The sequence below is a fragment of the Rhagoletis zephyria genome, unplaced genomic scaffold (genome assembly GCF_001687245.7).
Source record: "Rhagoletis zephyria isolate East Lansing unplaced genomic scaffold, Rhagoletis_zephyria_1.1 Rzeph_scaffold_01292, whole genome shotgun sequence".
Lineage (NCBI taxonomy): Eukaryota > Metazoa > Arthropoda > Insecta > Diptera > Tephritidae > Rhagoletis > Rhagoletis zephyria.
Genome location: NW_016158376.1, coordinates 113,413 through 131,098, shown reverse-complemented (window position 1 = coordinate 131,098; position 17,686 = coordinate 113,413). Strand labels below are relative to the sequence as shown.

Sequence of the window (17,686 nt, the reverse complement as noted above, 5' to 3'; positions counted from 1 at the left end):
AATAAAAAGTGTTACTCCATGTTACAGTTTTGCTCGTCACTGTACGTCAGCGCTTATTGCTTCACATTTATTACAGGCAATTCAATAGCTGATGAAATGATGATGAAATTTTGATATTAAATCAAAATAAAAATCTGTTCCCTGGATTATTTATGATTACGTTTTAGGAAATTACTCAGCAAGTTTTTTTAAAGATTTAAATGTTTTTAAACACCGAAATTGAGAGAATATTGTCTGGTGGCGTCACGATTGAGAGAATACAAAGGTTGCGCCGATCTCGGACCGCTATTCCTCTCTTGACGAATTTGACAGAATCGTTGTTTGCATGGCGGTCACACTTGTGCAACTTGTTTNATTAACTATCTCGGAGTAATATTAGTTAAAAACAAGTAAGAGCAGCGCAGATGTATGGAAGATATACCTTATATGGCACCAATCTAAGTGATTTTCTNATTTCAAGACATCAAAGTGCCCATACACAAAAACTTGCAATCATATTGCTCGTCAGTGTTTGCCTGTGGAGTTCTGCGGTAAAGAATCAGTATCGGGAAATGTTGGGTAGGTACCGACAATTCAGCACATCACTAGAGAGCACTTTTATTTACCGCTCTCAGTTGTCAACTCTACGATGACGTCACGCCAAAATTACTCTCACGAATTGCGCTGCTATCGGCGCAATCTTGTATTCTATCATTCTTGACATAAAATATATTTGGTAATTTGCTGTTGAATTTGGTAACTTGTTCCGGTGTTTTCGGTAAAAGAAAAAAATTGTGGCAACACTTGCTGGCATACATTTGGATGGCTTTTTGTGCCACACTCGAAGCAATTGAAATTGAGTTTCGCTACTCAGTCAGTTTTTGTTCAGCCGAGTGACGGCCGGTATGACGGTGCGCGGCAATCAAGGGTTAAATTTTTAAAATAAATTTATGTTTGTGCAACACCCCTTTGCGGTAGACGAAAACGTGGTGGTCTGGTACTAAGTCGACTTCGCTGCCTCCATCTTAATCGTAGCACGTTTTTCCTTTAGTGGCCGAGTCACTCATACTACAGCGCCGTACTAGTTATATAAAAGTCATCATATAAACTACTACATAGTTACATTTGTTCTTCGGCATGTACATACCTATTGTGCGTACGCTGTAGGTAGATACCTATGTATATACATACATATGTATGGATGAGACTATGCGGCACGGCGCTGTAAAATGACAAAATAACATCGTGTAAAATCAACGAATTTCACCGTCTATTGTATTCGACGTAGTGTGTCGACTTACCTACCCAAATACCAGACGTTAGCACCGATAGACGCAGCACAGGAGGACAGACGGATGTCTTACTTCGTCAGCTAGGCTTTCGCTGCCTTGTCTGCTTCCCAGACTGTCTACTTGCCTGCCTGCCTGTTACGCGTAATCACTACGAAGGAAGATTAAACGGTGGGTGAATAAGAGAAGCAGAGCCGGAGGAAGAAGAAAACTCGTCGGATGTGAGCGAGTTAGCGAGTGTGAAGTCAAAATCCTCAAAATTGCCTCTGCTTTCTTGCATATTGTTAAATACTTCCTTCAGCATACCCAGACAGTTTCCCATTTAGTTTGAGATCGGTGCGGCACGGTGCATGGCGACAACGTTTATTAGGCGGCGCAATACGGATTCGTTTCACAAATCGACTTCGGTTAGTTTAAATAGTTTCAGTTTCGATTTAGGCTGATTCAGTGCGCATAAAATTATTGGAGAAAACTTGTACTCAAACTAGATGTGAGCATCATAGGTCGACAGTGCTACGCAGGTAAAACGGACAAGGAAAAAAAAACGTACATACAACTAATAACACAGAAAAGTAACAACATGTATGTACATAGTTGTGGAAGGTTAGCAGAGCGAAGAAAGTTGCACTATTAATTATACATGTATATGTATATGTACATACATGAGGTACGGACCCAAGAAACACTAGCTGATATGACGACAAATTTGATAGAGGTTTTTTTTTGCAAAATTTAGAAGGAATAAAACATTTTGGAAGGCATCTATTGGAGATTAACATACAGATGTTACCTGGGGAAAGAAAAAATTGCAGCTGCACGACTGGGCGCGAAAACGCTCAACAGAAATCTAAAGTCAGGAATGCATGTTTGGATAACTCATACACCACACAAAATTAGATGAACGACTAAATACAATATATGTATGTACGTGCATCAAGAATATAATATTAAACATATGCAAATACATACACGCGTATGAATATGTATGCAGGTGCATATGTAGCAAAAAGGAATGTAACAAAATACGACTAGCTCAGAAATGGTGAAAAGAAATAGAAATCAAAAGGAAACTTGAACACAACACAAAGTCGTAAGAAGGAAAAAAAATAAAAGTGCTAAGAAAACGGAAAGAAAACTAGGAAAATTTAAGTGAAAATCTACCTAAAACTCACCGCTCTAGCTGCCTGACTGCTGCCTGTACATACGCCTGGCCGGCCGGACAACCAACTGACGCATCAGTCTAGTTGAAATAGCGACAGCAGCTAGGCACGGCTACATTAAGTGCCGCGCTACGGAATCCGAGACAAAGCAACATTTGTTAAGAGAAAAGAAAATTCATAACTTTTAAAATTTAAAAGAAATCCTAACCTAACCGAGGAAAATTTACCGAAATCAGATTGAGCAATAGTGGATAGAAATATCGGCGCACGAAAGTGCAATTGAATAGGCAAAACGTATTCTCAAACCAAACGCTATACCAAGGCAAGGCAAAGGAAACCAGGCACTCAATCAAATATGCACACATGTGTAAATATATAAAATACATATGTACATACATATGTGTATAGGTAATTCAAAAGGCAAAATCGAAATAATGCGACGCATGGGCATTCGTGCTTGGATTAGTGTTTATACATATTCACATGTTCATAAGTATGCATATATGTTTGTATATATGTCCGCTTTGCTTTTACAAAACGAGTAGTGCCTGAATTATGCGCTTGTTTTTTTTTTACTTGCATGTGTATAATGTGCTAGCAAAGTGCTATAATATTAGTTACGATACCATAAATAAGAACGAGAAAGACCGTTAGTTCAAATAATCTTTGCAAACATGTAAAAAGAGTCAAAAATTAATAAAAGTCTACGAGCTTCCATTAAAAGGAAGATCAACAAATTATGTGCCATTTTGTAATTCATTCAACTAATCGAGCAAAATTAAAATAAGAACAAATAAAGCCACTAATAATTTATAATCGTATAAAATACTCGTATTCATAAAATAATACACTTAAAACGATCAAAAAAACTAAAGTAATTTGTAAGAAAAATAGCAAATTATGGATTTCCTACAATGAAGATAAGCTTTAAAATTTCAATACGTAAACCATTTAGCACGCGCAGCTGTTGAAATTTCCAAGGTCGGCGCTATTCTTAACAGTATTATTAACACGTTAACACTCAACCTTCTTTCTTCCGTCACATACACACTTGTCCGCATTTTCCCAAACACTCGTATCCCCCACAGCGGCAATAACACAATAATAAAGCAACAGTAGGCAGACTAAACAATTCAGTGCGATACAGCGCGCTGCAAAGACCGGGAGAGCGGAACAGAGTAGTGTTAACGCCGACGTAAAGTTAAGGTGTGCTCGTTAGCATTGACAGTAGGAAAGATGTCCTGCATATCCAGTAATTTTAGCTCTTTCTTCCTTAATTCTCTCAACGATTCATCCGAGTTTGCCAAGTATTTGAGTAATGGCGAGCTAAAGTTTTCATCCTTCGAGGAGTTTCAAGTATTTGGCTCCTCGGGTGCGGGATCGTGTACGTCGCCGCCACCAGCAGCTCATCAAGTGTCAGCATCGCAACAACATCAACAGTATTACAATGGTGTAGGTAATAGTGGCAACAACAACGCGAACGTTAGTGCTGACGCCAACTCGACGGGAACTCAGAGCGGTGGTGATCTGTATAACGGTGTGAGCTCAGCAAATGCTGTCGGGAGTTGTGCGCAAAATGTTGCTGACACGTCGGCCGCATCAGCGATAGCACCTTCGCCTGCGTCTAATACGTCGCAGCCCGGGGTACAACATGGCCTGCAGCAAGCTGATCTTTTGCATCCAACGCATCATACGCATTCTTCTCATGTGCCACATTCGCTTCCTCCCGCTCAGAATCTCTATGGCGGCCACGCGTCTCACCCAACCAGCAGCCTAGCTGCCAATGCCTTTCATCACAATCACCTCGTTACGCCGCATCATGCACTCGGTTCACAAACTGCTGCGACCCAAAGCTATCCACCTACACCGCAACGATGGTCTACAGCCGTAAGTGCCAATTCAACGGGCACCGCCTCGCCTGGAACGCCACACACACTACCGCATGTGCATGGGAACAATCAGCCGGGCACGCCTATCGCCACCAGCTCTGGGGGTGCGCAACATTTTGATGGTTCCTTTGAATTCCTAAAATACCTGCGTCACTCCAACGACTACAATAGCGGTGTTCAAGGCGATATTGGCAGCAGCGCTGTTCTTCAATCTGGACAGTCGCAATCATCAACGGCTAGTTTGATAGATTTGGATAGCAGTACGACACATAAATCTCGTTCTTCACGTAAAGCAGTCGCTTTGTTGTCTTCTGTATCGCGAGCTTCCAATAGTCTCGATGCCGCAACATTGGACGTATTCGATCACGACTCAAAACACACCATCTTTGATATGAACCCTGTTACGGCCACTAATAGCTCCAACTCGAATGAGTCGACGCTCGAGGTATCGAATTTGGCATTTCCCAGCACGCATCTAAATGCTTCTAACTCAAATACTTCTTCTGAGGGCGCCGCTACTGGAAGCTCTGACTTTGCAATGCTACACTCAGGCGTGGCCGCAAGTGCTCCCAAGCCATTGGCTACATTTACCATCAAAGACAACTTTGATGTGCACCCATCTCATAAGGTGGAGGAAGGCATATTTCAACATATGAACAAGTTGCCGGCAAAGAAAAAAGAAAACTTAAAGCAATTGGGAGTTCGTTTCACTGGTCAAATGACGCTTTCGGATAAATCGATGGTCGTTGAAAACTTTATCAAATTCTGTCAGGTAAGTTGATATATATCTATACACAAGTATGTAAAAATATGTATGTATTTTATTTAATATATATACACATGTATTTATGTCGATTGTTTATTAAATCTGAGAGAGAAGTTACTATGTATGTACTTAAAAACTCACTCACTAAATCTGAGAGAGAAGTTACTATGTATGTACTTAAAAACTCACTCACCATTTATTTATAGCATTGCCACGAAAAACTGTGTTTTCCCCATGTAAAATATATGGAAAAATTAAAAGCCCCGGCGCACAGTGTGGCGACTAGAACAAGCTAGCTGAGCAAAATTATTTTATTAGTGTTTTAGATAGATACGATCGACACTAAATAAGTAAATAGTAAAAACAAATATTTTTAAAGCAAGTTATCTTAATATGAACGAAATCGGACCATAAATACTGGTTTACCAAATATATCGACTTATGCGCCACCTATCGGCAAAATTTTTAGTGGAGTTATTCCTTTTCATGTAGTTAGTATACGTTCTAAATATGAATCAATACGGACAATAAATACGGATTTTTCATATATCTCGATTCCTGCGCCACGCACGGATAAACTCATCTTTCGTATTGCATTGTCAGCGGGTTCTGAGCCAACTTTCAGTTTCAAGTCTCTAGGTTATCGGGAAGTTGGTTAAAAATTGATTGCAAGATTTGCCCCTAACAAACACACATACATACATACATATATACAGAGCAAGTTAAATAAAAGCTTGTAAAAAATGTTTTAGGACAGGGGTCGGAAATACCTTGTTGACCCAGAAAGTGTTAATTTATGTTGAAAAAAGGTATTTTTTATTATTTGTGGTTCATTCTAAAATACTACAGCTATAGGGCCGAATGGAGTTTTTTTAGAAAGAGAATTTAAAGATTCTTCCTCTATATTCTAAACTATCTTATGGCTTAAAGAAAACAATTTTCTTATGGAATTCAAATTAAAAGAAAGAGTACGACTTTTCAAAACTTTTTGTTTCATTAACACTTTTCCTCAAAAATAAAAAAACCAAAGTTTAGTTTCAAAGGTAACGGTTTTAATTCATAAAATAGTATGTAGATACATAGATACATACATATGTACATAAATAAAAATTTATAAAGCTGTACATATTTCTAATTTTAAATAAAAGTTTTATAGAGAACTCGTTAAAACATAAAAATCTAAATGCAACTCTAAAAGATTCACTCTCAGTATTCAAAAAACTAGTACTCTTCCTCACTTTCTGAATCTTCATAACCAGGGAACGGATTTTTAGGACCTTAAAACCTATAAAAAAGGCAAAATAAAATAGCGAAAAAGGCAGGAAAAGGAACTACATATTGCAAAAAAGACAAACAAAATAGCGAAAAAGGCAGGAAAAGGCACTAGGTATTGCAAAAAAAGCAAAATAAGCCACTAAAAAAAGACAGAAAATACGAAGAACAATCAAAAAATACATTTATTTTAGAAACGTTTATATTACAAGTAAAAAGAGAAAGACTATGAACTAGTTTCATTATATGAACAATTTGTACTTTGAATCTATGACTATTTTATCCTTTCGAGTTTCTAACTCATTAAACTTAGGGCCTTATTCTGTATCACGAACGATAGGCAAAACGAACGATTCGTCTGCAGACGACAACCTCTCTGATTGCGATATTAAACTCTATCGGTCGTCTTCGTCTTGCTTTTCATACATTGCGTTGCAATGGTCTCGGTTGTGTTTGAACCGGCTAAAATGATGCCGCCGGACTAAATTTTGAAGCATTCCTCTGCAGACGAATCGTTCGTGTTGCCTATCGTTTGTGATACAGAATTAGGCTGTTAATCTGTATAGTTGTAGTAACATTGAACCACAAGATGCATTGTGAAGTTTTCTGGCAGCATTTTCATTCGATTTTCGCGAAGAAAAGCCTTGAATGTACTAAATATGCGCTCGACGTCAGATGATACAAGTGGAGCCCAATTTAAATATGGAACGTTTGAAACGTTCATATTATCAGGAATAAGGGCGTTTTCCTCGCCCTTTACAATTTTATCCACACCCCTTATTGTCTCCAAGCCTACGTTAGCTGAGAAAACGGCTTTGAATTTTTCCAACACTAATTTGGCAAGAGGCCCCTGCGCATGTGAATATTTTTTAATCTTAAAAAAAAATTGTAAATGCTATAATCACTTTTTTAAAGGTAGAAAAGGCAAAAAAAGGCAAATATCTTAAAAAAGGCAAAAAAAGGCAACATCAAATGTGTATATATGGAATCAGGGAAAGCTAAATCGGGTACATTCTTAATCGAATATACTGTATCTCTTTAGCAGAAAAAAAGGCAATTTCCATAAAATCCGTTCCTTGTTCATAACCTTCTTCATTTATAAAATTCAACTATTAATAATTCGTGGTACATGGAGTAACTTCATTACTTCCTCAGGAAATATTAGACGGTTTTTTGATACATTTGTCAAACTATTTATAAGAGGATGTGGCGTAATCAATAGCATTGATAACAGATCGTCATTAGTAGCTACATGGGAACACTTTCTAGTATTGTGTAGCCGATACCTTCTGCAATCCTTATTTCTAGCTTCTTGAGCATCTTCTGACAATTGCCCTATTGGCAAAAGCACTTGTGTATCTTGCCACCTCATGGCTATAAAAAATAATTGTGTGCAACGTTGCAAGAATATATGTATGTATAAATCATCATATTTTATTTTATTAATCATTTCTAAATTTATTTCCTTGCCAGAAGATAGGGCTCTCAATAAGGTAGCTAAATTTGTAGTAGAGATCATACTCTATCAAAGATAAAAAACTAAAGAAAAACAAAAGACATTTTTAACGAATCAACTTTTGTCCACAAATTCATCACACAAATTATAGTTCACTGTAACAAATTGAATATCGCTAGCTTAGAGTGCAAAGTTGCTAAGTCCATTTTTTTCAATTTTACAGGAGACACAAAAAACGTTCCTAAGTAATTTTCTTTAAGTATTTTGCAAAACTTTGAAATTAATGTTTCACGTTTTTCATTTACCCTTTATTAAAAAAACAAATAACAAAAAATTCTGCTTTTTTACAAATTTAGTAGATAATTTTGTGACTTAGCAAATTTTCTACTTTTTCCTTATTTTTTTTTTTTTTTGGACTTAGCAAATTTTCCAATAATAATAACACAAGGGAACAGTGATTTTTTTGCATCAAATGTTAAAGCTGTTTTTGATAGACTTTTTTATGCTGACCATAACTGACTGATAAGTGACCATCAATTCAAGGTACAGGGATGGTATTTTCAGTCTAGTTTTAATTTAAGCCTAATATCACCTTTAAGTACTTTGCTATGGGTTCTAAAATATTGCAAAACACGCAATTTTTTGACACTTCGACCTCGTTTTTTTCCAAATCTATAGCTGATGGAGACTTTATACTTACGGATTCGTAATCAGCATAAAAAAGTCCAAAACAGCTTTAACATTTGATGCAACGAAATTGTTTCCCATTTTTGTCCCCTTGTGTAATAGATTGGCGCTTATACATATGTTAGTGTTTGGCCGAGCTTCTCCTCCGATTTGTGGCGTGCGCTTTGATGTTGTCACACAAAGGGAAGGGACTTACAGTTTTACGCTGTTTTTCATGGCAGAAATACACTCGGAGGTTTGCCATTGCCTGTCGAGGGGCGACCGCTGTTAAGAATAAACCTTCTCTTCTAAATTTGTTTGTAATGTTGCTTTGACCAGGGCTTGAACCCAGGCTCTGCGCAGTAGAAGCGCTCACTGATTACCACTACACCACAGCGGCCATTCTTTTACGACCCCATTAATGGGATTTTCAGTTCAGACTAAATAAATTTTCTGAAAAAGAAGATTGCGAATTTTTTTTATACATATTTTTAATTTGAAACGTAGTTGCGAACTTGTTTATTATAAACAACAACGTATACATTAAAATAATAATGAACAAAGAATTAATGGTATATTAAATTAATAGTATTGTTCGCTGAAACTAAAATACACACCAAAAATCATTCATGTGGCAAACTATCGTAAGAATTATGATGGTCTTTAGGCAAAGTTGCTTATAAATACTTCAAATCTAATTGGAGAGACCTCAAAAGGATTTTCCAGGATATGTTAAAGACTATTGCATTTACCTACCTACAGTTACTTTTTCACATAATGGAATTAACTAAAATATTTATGTAAACACTTGTTGCACGTCCCCTACTTTCATATAACGGCAAATTTAGAAACCACGAAAAATGACTTAAAATGGGCGTTTCTCGCCCTAATTGTATTATGTTAATGTATGCAAATACTTATATTTATGTTTGCAACTACTATTAAATTATCAAACGATTTCTAATCTTTGACAATACATGTGAAATAACACAAACGGCAATCGTATCGGTACTCATTATGTATTCCGTATTAAGTTAAATTTATTATTTTTTAAATGACAAGTTAATCATCCTCTGGGAATCCTAAACTCCGAATAATAAAATCTAATAATGTAGGAACTGAAAATAAATAAAACTCCGTCACATACCAGAACTATATGTTTAATGATGAATGGTATCTACACAGATACATATATGTCAGAAAAATATACAAGTTAATCTTATTTAAGAAAACATTTATTAATAAAATGTTTCAGCGGAAAAAGTCTTATTTTGTTGTACTTCCCAAGGGTAGAAGCAAGGAGCATCCATACAAGGTGGTGGTGATTGCATATAAGTAAAAGTCCCGTGTATTTTGTTATTGCTTTTTGGTACAGGAGGATGTCAAAACGAAAGGGAATAGGATATAATTTTCGTCATTTCGTTTTGTTGACATCCTAAAGTTGCTTCATTCCGTATTGGATGACATTCTCCTGTACTAGTGTAGAGACAAAAATATCCAATCAGGTGATCAATCAACACCACCTTGTATTGATGCGCCTTGGGTAGAAGTTTTTCCAAATGTTTGCCAGTCAACTTTCTTGACGGAGTTATTGTTGCTCCTGCTTTCGAAAACAATCGTTGGGAAGGAACAGATGTAGCAACTATATGTGCTTGTTTATACAACAAAGGAAACGCAGTTTTCAGCTCCTCTCATTCTTCTAATGGGTTCGACTTAAGGAAGGATACTGGGCTGGATAAAAAAAGGAACGTATTTTTTTTATTTAAAAAAAGAATGTTGGTCGCGCTAGTCGGTTTTCTATAAAAACGCTGATGTTTTCAATTTTTTTTATTTTCGTGCCATGTTATAGTGCAGTTAAAAATGTTGTTTTTACATGTAATTACTCAGGTATTATTGGGAATATTCCCTAAATAACATACATGTCTTGGACAGTTAGACCAGGCCTAGTGCCCGAAAATATGCTTTCGAAAAGAGACTGCTATTTTTAAGCTTATACATGGGTTCAAACTTTTTACCAGAGGATTTCTGGGGTCGCTGATAACGCATCTGATGCCAGTTTTTCAAAATTCAAAATTGCGGATCCAAAATGGCGATCAATGTGAAAAAATAGCTGGATTGGTTCGCAACTCGGAACTCGGGAATTTTTGGGTTCGCTGATTACGAATCTGGAGTCAATTTTTAAAATTCAAATGGCGGATCAAAGTTTGCTATTAAATTATTAAAAAATTACTAAAATTAAAACGTTGATACTGAAAGTTTTAAGCATTGTCATGGTTCAAACTCGCTACCAGTGGGTTTCTGTGTACGAATCTGATGTCAGCAGATTTTCAAAATTCAAAATGGCGGATCCAAATCCAATCACTTTTTTTTTAATTGATCGCCATTTTGGATCCACCATTTTGAATGTTGAAAATCTGACATCGGATTCGTAATCCTCGACCTCAGAAACCCCCCCGTAACGAGTTTTGACCCATGATAATGGTTCAAACGTGCAGTATCAACGTTTTAGTTTTAGTCATTTTTAAGAACCCCAAACACTACCGAGTACAGAGTTTCAAACACATCCATTCATTGTTTTTAAATTGATCGCCATATTGGTACCGCCATTTTGAGCTTTAAGAAACAGACATCAGATGCGCAATCAGCGACCCAGAAATCCCAATATTTTGATGCACCGTTTATGAATTTACAAAAAGAGTGTTGTTTGAACCACTCTAATATATATATATATATATATATATATACATTGTCTACAGACTAGAATCGAAGGTAGCGTTTAGGTTTTCTGGGCTTGGATACGTTTAACATTTTAGTGTTTTCTAAGATTTTTTTTTTATATTTTGAATCAACTCGTTTTCTTTATTTCTTTTCTTCAATAACATAGCTATTTGTCCCTACCTTTAGTATTGCCTGCTAATATTTACAGAAGAAAAATAGAGTTACTCAGTGACTTTTACATCGCGTTAAAACGTCTGTACTGAATATTCATCCATTTCACACTTCCACTCGAACAATTGACCATGTAAACGTTGCAAGCCCACGACTTTGGTGACGCGGTTACTAAGATACAGTATTTCAACATAAGTGGGCGGGGTCACGCCCCTTCATCTACCACAATCTACTACTCAAGGTCAGAAATCTACCACATATTCCCGTTTTTGAGTACATAGTTTTATTTTTGCTCGACATAATTTTCTTAATTTTAAGAGCAAAAATAGTCCCACCCTAAACACTGTATGGTAACAAAAGAATGATGTAATACAAGATTCCGCATTTCCGGCGGCGATGAAACTGCTCAAGTAAAAGTAAACTAAGCGGATAGAATAAACAGTAAAAGAGTAAATTTTCTCAATAATCAATTTTTCGACAGCAAACGTGGTTTTATTGTGTTAAATTGCAAAATAAATGATTTATTAAAAGAATTATAGCGAAAGTTTTAAAAAACGGCGATTTTTGTGAAAGGGTTGGCAAATTTAAGTGCATCTAAAGTTTCTGAGGCGTTGTTTACTTATACTTTAGAATTGTCAAAATCGGTAATCCCAAGTAGTGGAACGTGCCAGATTTGTTCCCTACATCGTGGTGTGATAAAAATAAAACCTGGCAGCACTCCGCAAGGTTGCAGAAATCTTTTAAAATATGTTCGAAATAATTTTGATATGGAAAAACTGCTTTACACTGTCAAGGAAAAAAAGTGCCAAACCTCAACGCAATTTTTAGCAACTTCAATCTTGCACCTTATTATACTACAAGTAATTTTTTGCAAAAAAAAACGACTTAAGCAAAAATTTATATATATATTTCATGATCCAATGATCGGATCAAACCAGATTAGTATGGGACCACCTCTGAGACACTACCTTTCCGATGCAAAAAGAATTATCGAAATCGGTTGACGTGGTCCAAAGTTATGCGGTAACATACATAAAAAAAAAATATTCCAACGAACTGATAACCTCCTTCTTTTTGGGAAGTCGGTTAAAATTAGTTTTTTTTAGAGTCTAATTAAAAAGTTTACAATTTAGGCGAAACCTTGCAGAATTTTTTTAATTTTTGTACAAAGTTTGATCTAAAACCTGAGATCTACCACATTTTTTTTTAAATCTATCACATTTTTTTCCAGATTCTACCACACAGATTTATTTAAAGTCCGATCACTGCCTATGATGTACATGAATAGATTAAGACTCAACCAAGGAAGAAGGTAAAGTTGAGTATGTAGAAGAAGAAAGGGATAAATGCAGCGATTAAAATAAAAGTAAAGAAACCTAAACATAAAGACAAAGAGGAAGGTAAATTTAAATACTTCGCGGCGTATAAACTTTTGACAACTACGAGGTGAATAAAATTTCAGTAGCTCATAAGGCTAGTGAAATTTTTGACAAATTCAAGGAAATTTTGACAATCGCAAAAATTGTTGATGTGTGTAGTTTTTCGTTAAATAAAAGCTTAAATTGATGAATTGCAATCAACGATGGTAGATGTTTTCTTAAAATATTAATTTCACTTCAATTTGTAATATTTTATTCCGCATAAATCTGCGGTTATCAAAAATTTACCGTTGTCAAAAAAGATTTTATATCACACAGCAGATTGGCACAACTGTCTCACCATAGTAAAAATATTATTCAACAGCTTTCCCCATAGAACTTTGTTACCGATTCACACACGCCCTTAATATAATAAAATACAGATAAAGATCTATATTAAAGTCAAGGAAAAAGAAGGAGAGACAAACAAGAGAAAAAGATGAAATTGAAGAATGACATGGTCAAAATAAAAAGTTTCTATTATTTCTTCCACCTGAGTAAAAATTGGTGAAGTGGGCCACCATTTTATCGAAGTTTGAGCTGCAATTATCTGTTTATGCTTCACAACGCTAAAATAAAAATAAGGGGTTCGCAATTTTTCGAAATTCGAATGATTTTGGAAGTTTTGGCTATTAACATTTTTTCGAAATTGTAATAGTAATATTTTTGTAACATCTATTAGCAATTATTTGCAGAAAAAAAATGTTGTCGGTATGCATCGAGACGAAAGTTATTCACGATTTTCTCTTGACGTCCAATGTATTTTGTATGGAAAACGATGAAATGAGTAGCGCAAGCGCGCTAGACTCGTCAATCGATACTTGGTGAAAAACTCATGCGAGGTGTATATCTACGGCAAACGTTTTCCCCATGATAAAAACATTACAAGGTTAAATCATTGAGAGGCAGTGTGACGTTTGCCAGCAATATACCCAGTAGCGAAAGTGGTCACCGGTGACATCGTCACTAATGAGGATTTAGTGACATCGTCGCACTTGCTGTGAATCCTAAACGACATATAGCTGACAATGACACTGGTGACAATGTCATGAAGGTGTACTATCAAAGACTTATAACAGACAATGTCTTGCAGCGGTCACGTATGGAAAGTCTATTGCAGGACATTGTCGCTTGAATGTCATTAATGATCACTGCATGACCAAGTCATGCAGATGACATCAACGACGAAATTACCATTTTTTATTAAAAAGTAATGAACGACTTCCATACAAACGGAGCCCAAAGTCATTTAAGACACAACTTTTCCATACAAGACTTTTAAGTGACTAATGCATGACATTCGCTACGGGGTAATTTTAAAATCCGAACTCAAGCTCACACACACAATCTCATTTTTAGTTTCAAACAACAACAATTGTGAACAATTTCATGTTTTATTTTAAATTTTATAAGATTTTAAAATGTTTGCAAACTTCAGATCATGGTTTTCCCTACAAAATACATTGGGCGTCAAGAGAAAAGCGTGAATAACTTTCGTCTCGATGCATAATTTCTTTTCTGCAAATAATTGCCAATAGAACGTACAAAGATATTGGCCAAACGAGATTTCAAAGCTATTTAGATATCGGAAATATTAAAAAAAAATTAATAACTTTTATAAAAACGTGATTTTAAGGCCACTGAGATGTCAGTAATACTTAAAAAAAATTTTATAACTTTTACATAAACAAATTTTATGACCAAATAAAAAATTAAAATGGGAAGAAAACATCATCATTATTAACTGTTTAAAAAATTAGCAAAGTCGGTATTACCAATCGCGAGAAAACAATTAAAATTTAAACAGTTTCGAAAAATGTCCATAGCCATAACTTCCAAAATAATTCGGATTTCGAAAACTTTGTGAAACTTGTACTTTTTTTATCGTTGTGAAGCATAAACAGATAATTGCACAAAAAAAGTTCGACCTTCGAAAAAATGGTGGCCCACTTCAGAAATTTTTACTCACCTATATATGCACCTACTTATGTAAAAATAAATGCGACTTTAATGTGTGATTAATAAAACTAGTAGTGTATTGTACAACTTAAGCGTCTAAAAAAAGTATACTGAAATCATATATCAACGGCTGAGTGGAAGATCGACCTATCTCGGCAGCCAGTTCGAAAACGCCCTATCTCAGAAAAATTTTCAACAACGCTCTAACTCAGAAAACTTTTCAAGAACGCCCTATTTCAGAATTTGATTGAAAAACGCCCTAGCTCAGTATTTGGTTGAAGAACGCCCTATCTTAGATGCCGATTCAAAAACACTCCATCTCAGCCTATTTTCAATGTATTTTCGTTTGAGATAGGGCGCTTTTCGAACCGAATTCTGAGATAGGGTGTTTTTCAATAATATTCTGAAATAGGGCGTTATTCAATCAAATTCTGAAGTAGGGCGTTTTTGAAAAGTTTTCTGAGATAGGGCGTTTTCGAACTGGTTGCCGAGATAGGTCGATCTTCCACTCAGCCATCGATATATAATACTCCTATATTGGCAATAAGAGCTAGTACCGTCCGAAAACATTACGGTACAGATACAGATGTATATCAATAAACACGTACGAAAAGAAAGGAACACATACGCCCTGTGGGGAAAATCTCTAGTTCTGAACTGGTGGGCTTCTAGTACAGTAAACCCATAACTGGTTCGCGATAAACCTCCTTTGCATGCAAACAACTGGCGAAGTTAACATGGCGATGTCCTAGGAAGTGTCAATTGCCCCCCGCTGCATCCCACGATAGTTCCGAACTAGTCCTAAATTCTATAGTTCCGAAACAGTTCTAAAATCGACAGACGAAAGAAAAAAGAATTATGACTTTTAGATATTTTTGGTTCTTCCGTGTGTGCGATTTTAAGTTATTTTGAAAGAAATGTGTTTTCAATTTCAAATTAAATTTGTTTGAAAGATTGAAAGAAATGTACGTTTACATACCTTTGGCTGCAGCTGAGTTTACACAGGTGCTCGCTGTTATTGGTTAGATTCCAGACGGTCCCGAGATGTTAAGATGTTTACACAAATTTTTGTTTTGTGTTACTAAGCTATGAAAAAGCATCTGCGAAGTGCAGAATAGAAGCGGATTTGAACGAAAAAGCCGCCAAACACATATGTATGTAAAGTAAACAAGTCCCCGCTGCATCTGTTTTTCGATAGTTCCGAACTAGCTCCAAATTCGACATCTAAGATCTAGTTCGTTCTGCATCCCTTTTCTATAGTTCCGAACCAGTTCTAAATTCGTCACTTTAGATCACAGCTGGGCAGCGTCTGCCCGGCGGGCGACTGCGCGTCGTACTCGTTTTTTAAAAGTACCACTTTTCGCCGATTTTGGACTGGTGGGGATCTAGTTACTATCGGACTAGTTCGTTTTTGGCGATGAAGATCTAGTACGGAACTAGAAATTAGATTTACTAGTCTGCGGTTTCCTTGCTGGGCGTTAATACCCAGTAGAAATCGGTTGTATGCATTCCTGAAGAATGCTTTCTATATGTGTTAATTAATAATAATAATAATAGATTGGCGCTTACACATATGTTAGTGTTTGGCCGAGCTTCTCCTCCGATTTGTGGCGTGCGCTTTGATGTTGTCACACAGAGCGGAGGGACCTACAGTTTTGCGCCGACTCCGAACGGAGATTGTATTTTTATGAGAAGCTGTTTTTCATGGCAGAAATACACTCGGAGGTTTGCCATTGCCTGCCGAGGGACGTCCGCTGTTAAGAAAAAACTTGTTTTCTATATTTTTTGCAATGTTGCTTTGACCAGGGTTTGAACCCAGGCGTTGCGGAGGGGAAGCGCGCACTGCTTACCACTACACCACAGCGGCCGACATATGAGTGAATTAGTGTGAACAATTCACGCGTAGTCCTGAATTTCCACGAATACATTCAAATTCTAGCGAATGTATGTACGTTGTCGTTGTTTTAAGTACATTTCTTGATAAATTTGAAGTGAAATTTTTGTAATGATTTCAGCACAAACGGGCTTTTATAAGATATGCATTTGCATATGTAAATGCTACTTTTTTGTATGTCCCCGTATATTAAAATGTATCAGAAAAGTAGCATTTACATATGTTTGAAACATTAGTACAGCCATATGCATACAGCAGTAGTACAAGTGTATGGTTAGAGTACGCATATGCTCTGAGAAACCACACGTGTTAAATGGAAATGAAGATTCATTTATACTGGCATGTATACACAGCAGCAAGCTCATGCCACCAACAGCGATATCGTATGCATACAATTTCTACTGGGTAAATAAACATGCACCCCGTAGCGAATGTCATGCATTAATCACTTAAGAGTCTTGTACGGAAAAGTTGTGTCTTAAATGACTTTGGGCTCCGTTTGTATGGAAGTAGAGCATGACTTTTTCATATAACTGGTAATTTCGTCCTTGATGTCATCTGCATGACCTTGCCATGCAGTGATCATTGATGACATTCATGCGACAATGTCCTGCAATGAACTTTTTATAAGTGACCGCTACAAGACATTGTCTGTTATAAGTCTTTGATAGGAGTACACCTGCATGACATTGTCACCAGTGTCATTGTCAGCTATATGTCGTTTAGGATTCACAGCAAGTGCGACGATGTCACTCCCAAGACAGCCGGTTCTACGTACCGGAATGACTCGGGTTTTACCCGACCAAGGGCTGTTGTTTCGGCGACCTAACCCCGCTTAGATCGGCGATACCCCTCAATCATTGTTCGTCCATGGAGCAACTCCTTGCAGCCGGATTGCTCCGCATCCTTCTTCTCCGGGCGTGCGTAGAGCCCAACCCCGGACCAGAAACGTATTTCTGCTGTGTTTGCCAGAATCGACTCCATCCAAACTCCACTTCGGTTAGGTGCAACTCATGCAACGGATGGAGTCACCTAAGAACCTGCTCTGG

At 36.7% G+C, this 17,686-nt stretch overlaps 1 protein-coding gene across 10 annotated transcripts in view; it reads left to right on the top strand.

Moving 5' to 3' along the window:
• The first annotated feature begins 717 nt into the window (after positions 1-717).
• Positions 718-17,686, top strand: part of LOC108363510 (ras guanine nucleotide exchange factor L) — a 121,150-nt gene continuing 104,181 nt past the window's right edge. The window contains exons 1-2 of one of the 10 annotated variants that reach the window (XM_017616896.1): positions 718-907; positions 3,384-5,089. In XM_017616896.1, the coding sequence (XP_017472385.1) occupies positions 3,665-5,089 (1,425 nt within the window). In that variant the 5' untranslated portion in view covers positions 718-907; positions 3,384-3,664. Of the gene's footprint in view, positions 977-1,056; positions 5,090-17,686 lie in introns of those variants that run through there. The other 9 variants (XM_017616895.1, XM_017616892.1, XM_017616891.1 and 6 more) reach the window with 9 other exon arrangements.